Source organism: Boleophthalmus pectinirostris, unplaced genomic scaffold, assembly GCF_026225935.1.
Source record: "Boleophthalmus pectinirostris isolate CB_2022bp ecotype Guang Dong unplaced genomic scaffold, ASM2622593v1 HiC_scaffold_2, whole genome shotgun sequence".
Lineage (NCBI taxonomy): Eukaryota > Metazoa > Chordata > Actinopteri > Gobiiformes > Gobiidae > Boleophthalmus > Boleophthalmus pectinirostris.
This window is the reverse complement of record NW_026571152.1, coordinates 18,906,253-18,919,114: the sequence shown is the minus strand read 5'-3', so window position 1 is coordinate 18,919,114 and position 12,862 is coordinate 18,906,253. Positions and strand designations below refer to the sequence as shown.

General features: G+C 38.6%; 2 protein-coding genes and 1 long non-coding RNA gene across 4 annotated transcripts in view; 1 reads left to right on the top strand and 2 right to left on the bottom strand.

Annotated features, from left to right (window-relative positions):
• Window positions 1-8,986, top strand: part of lsp1a (lymphocyte specific protein 1 a) — a 43,981-nt gene extending 34,995 nt beyond the window's left edge. The window contains exons 9-13 of one of the 2 annotated variants that reach the window (XM_055155536.1): window positions 632-766; window positions 1,259-1,354; window positions 2,400-2,483; window positions 3,555-3,645; window positions 8,286-8,986. In XM_055155536.1, coding sequence (XP_055011511.1) covers window positions 632-766; window positions 1,259-1,354; window positions 2,400-2,483; window positions 3,555-3,645; window positions 8,286-8,293 — 414 coding nt within the window. In that variant the 3' untranslated portion in view covers window positions 8,294-8,986. Of the gene's footprint in view, window positions 1-631; window positions 767-1,258; window positions 1,355-2,399; window positions 2,484-3,554; window positions 3,675-8,285 lie in introns of those variants that run through there. The other variant, XM_055155535.1, reaches the window with a different exon arrangement.
• LOC129409447 (uncharacterized) overlaps window positions 1-12,862 on the bottom strand; it is a 30,745-nt gene that overhangs the window by 12,302 nt on the left and 5,581 nt on the right. The gene's annotated exons all lie outside the window — the stretch shown is intronic.
• Window positions 3,771-11,957, bottom strand: prr33 (proline rich 33). Its single transcript, XM_055155534.1, has 3 exons — window positions 11,889-11,957; window positions 11,489-11,538; window positions 3,771-7,546 (listed from the first exon to the last, which is right to left on the bottom strand). The coding sequence occupies exon 3, from the start codon at window positions 7,529-7,531 to the stop codon at window positions 4,670-4,672; it is 2,862 nt and encodes a 953-aa protein (XP_055011509.1). The 5' UTR covers window positions 7,532-7,546; window positions 11,489-11,538; window positions 11,889-11,957; the 3' UTR covers window positions 3,771-4,669.

The window sequence follows — 12,862 nt, the reverse complement described above, 5'->3', positions numbered from 1 at the left end:
AGCTAAAGCTTTCTGGCAGGTGTCAAAAATGTCACTTTCATGGGTTTTAAAATGAAAATTAGGGCCGCAGCAATAGCAATTAACAATAAAAAAAATATATAATACAATAATTACTTGCCATATTGTTACACCTTGACATATATTCTCAAGTTTGTGTCACCATAATCAAATAAGCTCAATAAAAACTATCAACACAAATAAACTAAAATTAAGTTATTTTTTCAATGTACTGTTTAAAAGGGTACAATAGGGAATGGGAGCGGAAGTGGGCTGTGCAGTGCATTCTGGGGCGGAAACAACAGAATAAGTTCGTCCCATGGCGGAAAGACTGACAGCACTTTATCTACCATTTTCACTGAACCAGTCTACACCGAAGTGTGGCACCTAGTGGGTAGTTCCTTCTCATGCACGAAGTCGTGTCACATCACATTCCCATTCCCTATACAGTGGTATATATTATAAGGATGGGAGTTTGGAAACTTCATCTGCCAATCACTAAAAAATGACAAAGAGCAACATGTCTGTCTATTAACAGTGAGCTCAAGTTTGAGATTGTGAACGCAAATGAACTGAAACAAGATTAAGTTAATATAACCTTGAAAAGTTGCATTACTCTATATTCTATTTACAGACGTCCATTGAGACCCGGTCAGTGAAGGCAGCACCATCTGACCTTCCCAGCACACCTGAAGTGGCCACAAAGAAGAACCTATTCGAAGCAGGAGAGGTTTTTTGTCAGAGTCCGACCAAAGCACCAGGCTGCAAGGTGAGAATTATTATTGTGTTATATGTAATTGTAAATGGACTTAAAGTAGCTGTATCCAATTTTTTTCCATGTAGTTTTGCCCCAGTACAGATATATTGCAATTATGTTCAAAATAAAACCACTGTGTGCTGTCTGTAGCTAATCATAGTGTTTGTGCACTGTTATTACTATGCCAGCAAAACTCCACTTTTGTCTCTGAAAGTTGTGAAAAATGCTTATAAACTCATTTCAATGAAGGAACAACAACTAACCCCTGATAACAATTAAAATGATCTACTTCAGATTTTAGATATTAAAAATAAGATTCAGCACCTTCAGCTCAACCTTAATTCTTACTAGCTTAAATATTTGTAATAATAGTACATACAGTACATAGGGTTGTTGTTTAATGGTCCTATCATTTCCTCAGTATTATTTTCTGATTAAAGTTTACAGTGTCTTATAATTAACATATGATGAATGATAGAATTGTTCTGTGTTTTGTTGTAACAGGACACAGAAGGTCTGAAAGTGGGTGTAGCTAACTTGATCACTCAGTGGGTGAAGGGCCCCAATGACCCCAGCCGACAGGGGCCAGGCAAACCTACAGTAAGTCAGCAACTGCACCATTACAATCTGTTATTAATGTGCTATTTATGAGAAGAAATGCCAAGTATTTCCTGAAGTAGAATTTACGGTATGGTAAATGGGTTTATAGGTACAGCTGTTGAGCTCATTTTTGCAGTGGTTCAGGTACAGTGTGAACACATTATATGAGGTTTGCCAAAAACAAAACTTAAACTTAAAATAAAAAAGAATTAATATTCCTAATACTACCTAATGTAATATTGCATTTAGTAGAGAGAAACAATTCATATTGTAAAAAAGCAATTCAACTGTTATCTTAAAGGGCCCATATTACTCTCTTATAATGACAAAACCATACCCGGACTTGTGATTTGTTTCATTCAGTCATTCATGTTTAATGCACGCAATGCAAGTTTTTCTCTCAAACAGAAAACACTCTTATGTCATGTGGTAATACAGGAAATGCTCCACTATGTTTTTAAACTAATGCATATGCTTTCAGTAGAATTTGGGGCAATTTGGGCAATTTCAGCCCGGAACTGCCCATGCCTACTGAACTAATGGTAAAAGTTAGATGTTAACTTGAAAACTACTACATCATGACATCACAAGGTGGAACAGAGCATTTTGAGCAATGGAGACGTAGACAGACTAATAATAAGGCTTACTCATACATGCAAATAAAATAAAACATAACATTAAGCATGTTTTTTGAGAAAGTAACAATCTTAAAACACGACTTGAAGCTCACAAGGGCCAATTTTGCATAATATATACATTTTAAAGTGTATTCAGGTTAGAGTCTTATTTGACTGGCTTATTTGTCACTGCAATAAATTATTTATCTCCCATTATGAGACAATCCGTATGATTGTTTGAGCGTCAAGGTTTATGTCAGATGCCTTACCTGAAACAACTTTTGCTCATAATGCTTTACTTTAGACTATAAAGATGGTCAAAGGAGCATGACATAGGGTAAATAGCAAAAGACCATGGGAAGACTATGCCCTCTCTACCTATGTTTAACTGTTTCCCTCATTACACTTGTTGTTATTTTGTGTCCCAGGACGTGAAGCCTGGGGACGTGATGCAGAAGAGGAACATGTGGGAGGGCATGGGAGAGAGCTCTATGAGGTCAGGGCAGAGGAAGGTATGTCTGGACACACACAGTGACTTTAACTTGTGCTCTCATTTTAGTCCTCATACAACAACATGCTGCATACCAATCTTACCATCCTGACTTTTAAACATTAGTGGTTTTTAGTGGGCCTGTCATGATCATAACTATGTCTCCATAATGATAGAAAGGATTAATACCACACTGTGAAACATTACAGACAAAACAATAACATCTCCATGGAGAAAAGCATTTGACGGAGCTTCCACCAGAAAAGTTACACAGTGCACTTTTAACAATATACATTTTACAAGTCCCCATCTGTTTTGGATATTATTGGCCAATAAAATGTTTTGATGTCATCCGAAACCCAGCAATTGATTCCAGCATATCCCATTTAAAGCTAGACATAAATAAATATATCACTTTATAAATATGTAAATTATAAGTTTCTAAAAAATATGTAACACTTTACTATTTTTTCATTACCGAAGCCAATATTGATTGTTTAGAATCCAGAGCAACCAATGGCCGATCAGCTCTGCCAATATCTTATTTTATTTTTTGCCAATATGTAGGGCCAATTTCAGTTATTTTTCCAAAATGATATCATTTGAGTTTACTAAAACCTCATCCACAGCCATATTTTACTAGAAAATAGATAAGAGCTGTGTAGTCACATTTTGTATAGTACTCTCTTTGTAGTAAAGTGCTCATATAAAGCTTTATGTATATTCTTTAGACAGTTAGCTGGTCTAAAACAAAATATTTGCCTCTGTTGGAGATTTAAGGCCAACAGCCGATATGCTGAAAAAATATCAGCCAAACAATAGTAAGGTCTATCTCTATTAGCAACCATTCATCTATCAATCCATCCATTCATTAAGCCATACAGGATGCAATATCTCCCCTATGCAATAACACAGTAGTTATAGTTATTGCTCTTGTAAATAAATATATATTATATATTATATGAACCCTATTCCTAATATATGGTTTATTACTTGTTTAGCAACTTAATAATAACACATTTTGTGTTTAGATTAGATTGTTGTGCTTTTACATACTATTCATCCAAAGTTTATTTCTATTGATTGATTTCAGGGCTCCACATCTGGTAAAAAATACAAGTTTGTTGTCACTGGTCACGGCAAATACGAGAAGATCCCTGTGGATGATGATGAGTTTTCTGAGGGTAAGAGAAATTTAATAAACGAATACTAGATCAAATTACACTACAATAATTTTAGTTTCTAAGGATTGTGTTATACTTTTCAGTCATCATTATTAAGCACTTATAAATAAATTGTAAACATGGGCAACTTTTTACTTTTTATTTTGAAACAGTTACTCTTCCAGAGACAGACAAATAGCAACACAAAAATGGTCTGATGATGACATTTTGCACAAACTAAAAAATACTTCTTTGTGCCTACCTACTTCCCCCACCATTTCTAATAACATTCTTAACAAGCATCAAGTCAAAGAAAGTCTTCTCTAAACCTTACTGTTCATATATTGACAGTATGAATACAAAAATATTGCACCATTAAATCTGTTCTTCTTCTGATCTTGTCTATGCATACAGATCAGTACAACATTAAGCAATTATAATGAATGAATCTTGAGAGTTGTACCCTGTGTGTCTCACCAAGAGGCAAATAGCACCATTATGAAGAATTAAAATAAATGAGTGAGATAGTTGTGTGTGTGTGTGTGTGTGTGTGTGAGTGTGTGAATGTGTGTGAAACAGAACAAATAACCAACCCAAAATAAAGTAAAAAGTTTGTTAATTAAATAATTGCTATGTGTAATGTGTTATGAAGTTACTGTTTGGCCCTTTTGCTTAAACTTTTGCACTTACTTATTTTGATGCTTCCAATATATTGCCACTTTCTCCCCACACAATGACAAGTGCCTCAATGAAAAAACATAAAAATGAATGAAATGGTTAAAAACAAGGAACAAATGAGAAGCTCTGAGTATATTTTAAACAAAACTGTTTAATCCAATGTGATGTCTGAATGACTGTAGGACACATACAACTCTGTCTACAAACATGAAAAATCTACCACACAACCAATCACACAATGCAGGTAAAAATGAAGGCCGACAACAACACTCACATAGACTAAGACGGTGGACCTGTACAACAACAATAACTGTATTTTCTGAAGCGTTACATAAATAGCATTTCCTTTACACTTTAAACATTTAGCTTAAGAAGCAGCGAATCCCCTTGCTGTTCGGTTAAAGTCTTTTGGTTCCTCGTCTTTTCCTTTTCGACCGATCAACCCCATTTCAAACACAGTGGAAATTTTCGTCACTGGCCTGGACGCCGCCTCCCTGAGCTTTTTAGCATCAAACCGTGGGCTAAAAAGTAGCACGGGCAGCCGGTGTGCGAACGAAGGGATCTCGACCGGCTCGTCCTTTTTCTCCTGCTTTTTCTCCTCTTCGCTTTTGTTCATCTCGATCTGCGCCATGATGTTCTCCTTGGTGGAAAACATCTGGAAGAGGACGGCATCCCACATCTTAGTGGCTTTGGGGCTGTCCCTGTCTACAGCTTGGCTCTCGCTTGCCGGTTTATCCTTAGCTTTCTCCTCAACTGCTTCGGGCTCACTAGTTTTGTCCAAAACAGTGGACTCTTTTTGGATACCCATTTCTGGAAACTTGGGCTCCTCCTGCTCTACAACCATGTGCTTCTTTAGTCTTGACCAACCGCTCATTTTGGATTTCAGGCCTTTCGGCTTTTGCATAGCTTTAAGAAGAGGCTCAGCTTGTAAAGCCCCATCCTCTTCTTTTTTCTCTGGTTGAGCAGCTGGTGTAGATTCTTCTTTCTTCTCACTTATTTTTGATTCTGCTGCGGCCGCTTTAAAAGGCACAGCGGTTGGCTTTGTCTCTTCAGATGTAGTTTCACTTTTAACTTGAGGTTTTGTATCCTCTTTAGCTGTTTCTGCAACAGCTTTTTTCTCTGCTGACGGAGCTTTTCCGAACAATTTTCTAACTGCATTTAGTCCAGCTTGGTCATCCTTTTTAGCCGGCTTGACTTCAGGACTTACTTTAGTAACTTCTTGAACAGGTTTTACAACTTTTTCAGTAGGTTTCTCCTGTTCTTTTTGAGGCACAACTTTTGTTTCTTTAATAACAGATGTCTTTTCTACAACTTGACTAGACACTTTCTCCTGCATAGTTGTGGTTGCAATTGTCTCAGATGCTTGAGTTACCACAATTGTAGGTACAGATGGACTCATCTTAGGTTTATCTAGCTCTTTTATAGTTTCAGTTGGTTTTGGCACCTCAGCAATTGCCTCCTCTTTTACAGAAAAGTTTTCAGTAGTCATTGTAGTTTCTACTTTTTCCTGTACTTTAGTTTCTTCTTGAGTTGTCAAAGATGTTGTGATACCAAACGCTGGAGAGAAGGTTTTGATACCTCCATAGGCTGCATACTCAGCAGGCGTCAGTCCACGATAAGAAGACTTCTGAGATTTCTGAGCTACCTGTGTTGGAGTCTTGGGTCTCTGAAAGCCTGCAGGAGAGGCCCCAGTCACAGAGGTCCCATACGTTGGTGTTTTTGGTCTTTTGAATCCCGGGGCAGAACTCAAGAGGCGGGACGCTTCATATGTTGGAGTCTTAGGTCGTTGAATGCTTTGAGAGGGTAAAGTCGGCAATGGCTCAGTTGAAAGCAAGTCAGCAACTGGAGTAGTAGGTTTCACTCTAGAAATATCTGACTCCGATTTTGACTGTACAGTACCATCTTCAGCTGTTTTTTCTTCTGGTAGCTCGGTTTGATGTATGTCCCCATTCGGTATCACTTCAGAAGACTTCACTGAGATATCGCTTATAGTCGATTTAGGTGTTCTGGATCTTTCTTGTTCTATTGTAATGGGCGACACCGCAAAAAGTAGGGGATTGGGTCTTGAGACTTCAAAAACTGGAGTGGTCGGACGGTAAGATGGTGTTCTGGGACGTGCCAGTGATAGACGTGATGATTGGTATTCATATGTTGTTGTTTTCACAGTAACTTCAGTGGTGGGAGTGGTGCGTTTTGGTTCAGAGGTAGGAGTGGCTCGCTTTACATCTGCTGTTGGTGTTGCCCGTTTCACCTCAGTAGCTGGAGTCTGAACTTGGGATTCTTGAGTAGTTGAAACCACTCCTGTCATATTAGGGGTCCTTCTTTGTTGGTCGGAACTCAAGTTAGCTGTTGGCGTACCCCTCGCTCTTATCTCTGACGATGGTGTTGTATCTATTTTGGTTTCAGTTACAGATTGCGTCACAGTCCCTCCAATAGATGTTAGCCCAGTCGTATCATACACAGGCGGGGTCCTGGATGTCTCATAGTAGGATGTACTTGCTGTGTAATTCCTAATTTGAGGGACGTCGAACAATGGCTTAGGCGATTTTGACTGTTCATTTGCTTTGAAAGTCGGACGAGGGCTTTTCGACTTGACAATGGGGGTAAGCACAGTGAGAGGCCGCGTCTCTGCCAGGCCGGTTGGATAAAAGCCAGGACTTGGTGCCCTTGGTGTTGCAGGAAGTGTGATGAAGGCTGGTTTTCGCACATCCACAGCTGCTGGTTCCAGTGCAGAGGAAGAGGGTAGTGTTATTTTGGGCACTGGTGGCTGTGGGGCGGGCTGTGTAGCAGGAGGGACACTGGGGTATGAAGGAGAAGTGCCAACTGGTTGAGTGTACATAGGTGGCGCCACAGTTTGGGGGGACAACCCACGACCATATGCTGCGCGCTGGGGATAGGGCGATGCCACATGTTGGTACGGCTTGACTGGTTTTACTGAGAATCTTGGCGGTTGGTGGCTGTAGAAACTGTAAGGGGTCTCTGGGGTTCTGGGCGGTGTGGAGGAGTGGTCGCTATGTTCCAAATCAGGGCTAGCTTCATTCACAGGAGAGAGGCTTGAACGGAAGGGAGCAGCGGATTGCGAGGCCTGCGCTGCGGCTTTCTTCTTGGCAGTGCGCTTAAGGAGCTTCTGCAGCCGGACATTGTCTTTGCCAGGCTTGGGCAGCAGAGGAGGAGGGTACGGATGGGCAAACAGGCCCAGAGGGGTGACGGAGGTGTAAGCGAGAGCCATGAGCGCGTCTGCACCCTGTGAAAAGAACATAAGGAAGAACTATTAATTAGATGCTACCAATATTTGAACATAGATTATATAACCCTCTTTCAACTTCTTCCTTTTTACTTAGACAATTCTCTGTTTAATTGATTCTAAAATTTTCAACAAAATACGTTTCAGAGATAGTTGACTGCGATATTATATATCCTAAATTATGAAGATTTTATAAAATGTCTTTAGGGTGTTATTCTTTTTGCAACAAATAGGCTATTCTACTAAATTTCAGGACTGGATTGGAGATGACTACAAATTGATGTACATACAACCAACAATACAACAATACAACCAAGTAATAAAGTTACTAAATAAAGAGTTACTGTACATTCCAACATGATTTTAGAAGTGGTGACTAGATATAGTGTAGATAGTTCAAGTGTTCCACATGCATGTGTGCACTGGAGAGTGTTCGTTGTGCATGTACATACTGTGGATTGTACAAGTGTATATTGACAATAAAAGGCATTCTATACTATAGTATAGATTATTCCAAATTCTGGCAAGAGTAGAATAAAACTAAAACATTTTTGGTTAAGTAGTAGTTACAGTCTTAAGACAACCATTCAGACCATAAAAGGTCAGCCCATAAACACTATTATTTGTAGCCAGGGAACCAAAGTGCACTATGAACGGTGAACTGAACTGCATAGACAGATATAGCATTACAAATTGTACTAACTTATTAAAAGTTACATTCACTTTTCTCTTTTTTCAGATCTATAGAACAACTGCTGCAATTGAACTGGATCATGCACACCGCCTTTCATTGGACCAGCTGATTTCAATGACACCTAACAGACATGGTCCTAAATATGTCGTTCAATTCATCACAATGATCAGTTTTTCAGTTGTATACATAAAACTCAAAATTTCAACAAATATGGATTTCTTTTATATGCATTTCTTAATGTTATGTACATATCTAATTGTGAGCTTTACTGTTACTGGTTGGTCTGAGTTGGTTTTCATAGAGTTTACATTTTCTATCATGTAGGCAATGCAAGATTAGAGTTTATTTTTCTTTATTATAACTATATTGTGTATTTTCTGCACTTACATTTTTGCTTCAAACAATCTGACTTTTTATATTTCATTTAATCAAGAAAAAATTGAAAGAAAGTGATACAATTTTCAAATGTTACAAGTATTGTGTTTTTATACATTTTAATCTACAAAGATGTGATGCCAAATTTGAAGACAATGGAATGATGTTACAACAATAGAATTTCTCAGTTCTCAAATATGCTCTTACTTTGTTGAAATTATAATCAATACTTTTAGTTACATGTTGGTGCCTTCAACTTCATCTGTAAACTATTGCACACATTCCTTGATTTGAATGTTTTCTAAAATATTTTCTTAAATGTCATCTTGTCTGTAACCCCTTTTTCTTAAATAAATTAAACTTTTTTTGGAGTCATTTTTTTCATCTCTGGTAATGCTTGGTTCCAGTGATCCAACAATGGATCTCTCCATGTTTTTATGCAGAGTTACAGATTAGAGCTAGAGCTAACAATTTTCAGACCTTCCCCTAAATTGTATTACTTATAATTTATGATGAGTTGGCGATATATAGCAAACAATTATGATGTATGTAGTCTGGCACAGTAACTTTATCTCCTACTTCTTCTGGGTTTTCCCTGTGATTTGTCCCTGTGATGTGTAAATCCACCTGTCACTCAGCTTAGAGCAGGACAAGTCTGTCCAATAATAACAGCATGTGTGCTGTCCCTCTATTTGAGCCTAGAGCTATTAGATAAAAGCACTGAATTACAACTATCTCTCTAGGTCACCATGACATCAAAATCACAATTCAATGTTTTCGCTGATCATTACTGTATGCCTCATCAAGAACAACCACATTTACAGCATTCACTTAAATTTTAGGACACAGACACTGGATACTAACATATTGATAACACTTGTGTGGCTAGAATATGATATTGACCCTGCAGTCTTCAAAACTGAGCTGAACTCTTTCCTGATGATGTTACCACTTCACAGCTGATCCTCAGAGCTTTGACTAAGACTAATTATAGTTAGAAAGCAGAGACGAGGTCAGCCAATCACCTGCTGCCCTTATTTAAGACACTCCAACACCTTCCTCCAAACAATAAATCAAGAAGCTGCACAGTGGATCAAGTGGAACCACTGAATCAAAAACACCATTCATGAGAGAGTGAGATCACAAGTGAATGAGACTAGCATACTTATATGACTAGCACTTCCAAACAACTATGCTAGTTACTTTGAAGCAAATATGACTATGTCAACATTTATAGCCTGTTACTGTTATGATATGAAATGCAAAACCAATTCTATCTACTAATTAGCCATCATGTCTTGGGTAGCAGCAAAATCTCTTTCTATATTTACCTTACATAATTTGGTTAATTCTGCTTTGGTAAGTTTTATTTAAGTATTATGCTTAGTTACTTACTTATTATACTTAGTCTGGTTCACTGTATCTACACTTGGACTAAAACAGGTCTAAACATGTACAATTTCAAAACCAGACTTTACTACATCTTAGCAATACTTGGTATATTGAATTAGGCAATGAATGAATTATAAGAGGTGTACAGTTACTTCTAAAATATTGGTAATTGCATCAGAGGTTGAGAAACACTGTTATAGGGAACAATGACTGTATTTACAAAATAAGCAAAAAATATTCATAAAAGCATACTCATATTTCAACCTAGTCCGTCTCATGTCTCTCACCACATAACCCACACATATGGACTATATTCATCTGCTGAAGGGTGAAAGTGAATGCAGAGCAGCTGACCTCATGACATCACGGCCCTCTGACACTGGATAGGCCCCAGAAAAAACATTATCACTGAGGATCAACATATAAATAACATGGACGCACATTGACTTAGGACCTCAAAGCCTGCTATTATTGTTAAAGAGACAATCTAATGCACTGGTTTGTACATGGTGGCTCAGGGGATAAGGGAGGTCACACGGAGGCTAGATCATTTAAATTTTATGTTGAAATATACTGTTTATTTGGGATTTGTGCTAGTTGCCTGAATCTGTGACTTACTGATTGACAAGGTGTTGTTTTTTCACCATATGTCATTCCTGATGAAAGCATTTATTTGGGTTTGAGAATGGCACAAAGAAAACACTTGTTTGTGATATCCTGTAGGTTGATTGTAAACTTTAAAATTACTGATATTGTGAAAGAAATGTTAGAAGTTATTTATATTCAGGTAGTAAAAAAAAAAACACAGTTAAAGATGCACCATGTAACTTTTCTGGTAGAAGTTTGCTACCTGTTTGTGTCCATGGGGATGTTATTGCTTTACCTGGAATGCTGTTCTTACTATGATGTGAGTAAGCCTTCCTCTCCACAGACCTGACCTTTAACTTTGCTTGATCAGGCCACCTACTTGTCTTCTGGCAGGCAGACAGATGTACTGTGGAGGCACAGCAATAACATCTCCATGCAGACAAGCAGAAAAGTTACTTGGTGCACCTTTAAAAGCCCCAGAATGTCAGTGTACAAAATCTTCAATATCAAGTCAAATGGGTAGATGGACTGCAAATGACCCAGACATAATGCAGCCTGCTTTAGCCAACTGTTGAATGTTATCAGTTTTCTAAGTGTGTCACCTCACTGAAATGTAGGCCAGATCTGGTTGTGTTTTAAATGTACTCTGAACCACTGCTGCTGTCTGACACTCGAGAAGCTACTCCTCCATTTAAGGCCGTGGTAGGCTCGGTATTTAGAGCGTCTTTGGGATGCAGGTTCAAAAGAGGAAAGGGTAAGAATAGCTGGTGTAATAAAGCTGGACAAGCCGGTCAATATACAATAGACAAGTCGACGAATCCAGCCCCAAAAATCTCTTTAGCCCTAATGAAGGTATCACATGACAAATAGTGATGGACGTGGTATGAACTCACCAGGTAAAAACTTGTGTTACAGATGTTTGAAGCAGCCCAGGCAGGTACCCCTTTGAAAAGAACAGACATTGTAGATTAGTGTTGAGCTTCACACAATATTAAAACATACAAACATATTAGACCGTCAATCATAGGTAGAAGGTACCTATTGTTAGCATAGTGGAATATTTTGCTAACACACTTAGCTAAACCAATTATGAGTCAAAGCTACACACATAGATGCTAGTTGCTAGTTTACATTAAGTGCTCGATACAACCAAAACAGCCCCCCCAACATGTCTGTCCTATAAATGCCCTGGTAGTGGTCTCCTAGCAAGGTTACTGCTCCCTAGCTCTTAGGACAGCAATCATGTCTATAATGCAACTTTTTAATGAGAAAAAGTAATTTTGGTGGACTTACCTGTGCGTTTTGTGCGTAGGGGGTGGCCGGCCGGCTGCTGCCTGCTTGTCCCAGCCCAAAGTGTTAGAACGGCAGGTTCATATTGAGCCCAACTAGACCCCCCTTGACACGAATGCAAGGAACAGACGCCATGGCAGTCCAAAAATAAACTCTGAGTCCTGGGGCAGCAGAGAGAGGCGACACTCGCAGGACAGGCCACAGAAACTTGGGTTACAGCAGCTCAACAGGCTAAAACTGAGCTCCATGGGCCAACCAGGGCAATGCAAGGACGGGCCAAGACTGAGGAGGGGTGAAGGGAGTGCTGTCCAGTAACTCTCATGTCATCTTAATACTGTAAAATGACCATCACTTGGGGAAATGTCTTTATTGACAATTGTAAGGTTTCCTATGTGGCCTTACATAAAAAAAAAAATGTACTTGTGCATAATTTGTGTCCACAAGGTTACAGTAACTGCCTGTTTACTCCTCTTTACTCAAACAAGTAAACTGCAGTAAGACCTTTGACCTATAGGAGGATGCGTTTGTTTAGTTTTTTTGTTGTTGTTTTTAATCTCTGCATTGGCTCCCATGTTCTTTTTCATGTGCACCTTCATACAAAATTCCTGTGTTGAGAACCTTAGCAGCTTGGCTCCTGTGAACTTGATTAAGCCATACATTTCTGTCCATAGCCTGACATCATCTGGTCAAAGTCTATTGATGGTTCCTAAAACTTGCTTCAAAGCTGCAGGAGATAGATAGATAGGGACGCAAACTCTGGAATTAACTTCTTGTCCTTTCTCATTTCCATAAATGCTTAAAAATCTGCTTACAACTTTCTTTTTGAGCACGGTAGCCCTTACAAACTCTAGGCCACTGTCCTGCCCAAGAAATCAACATTATGCACTGGCAGAAGTGGAAATAGAACTACCAGCCCTTATCTGTTTGTGAATGATTCAATTGATTCAATCTATGAATCAATTTTGCCATTCTAAATT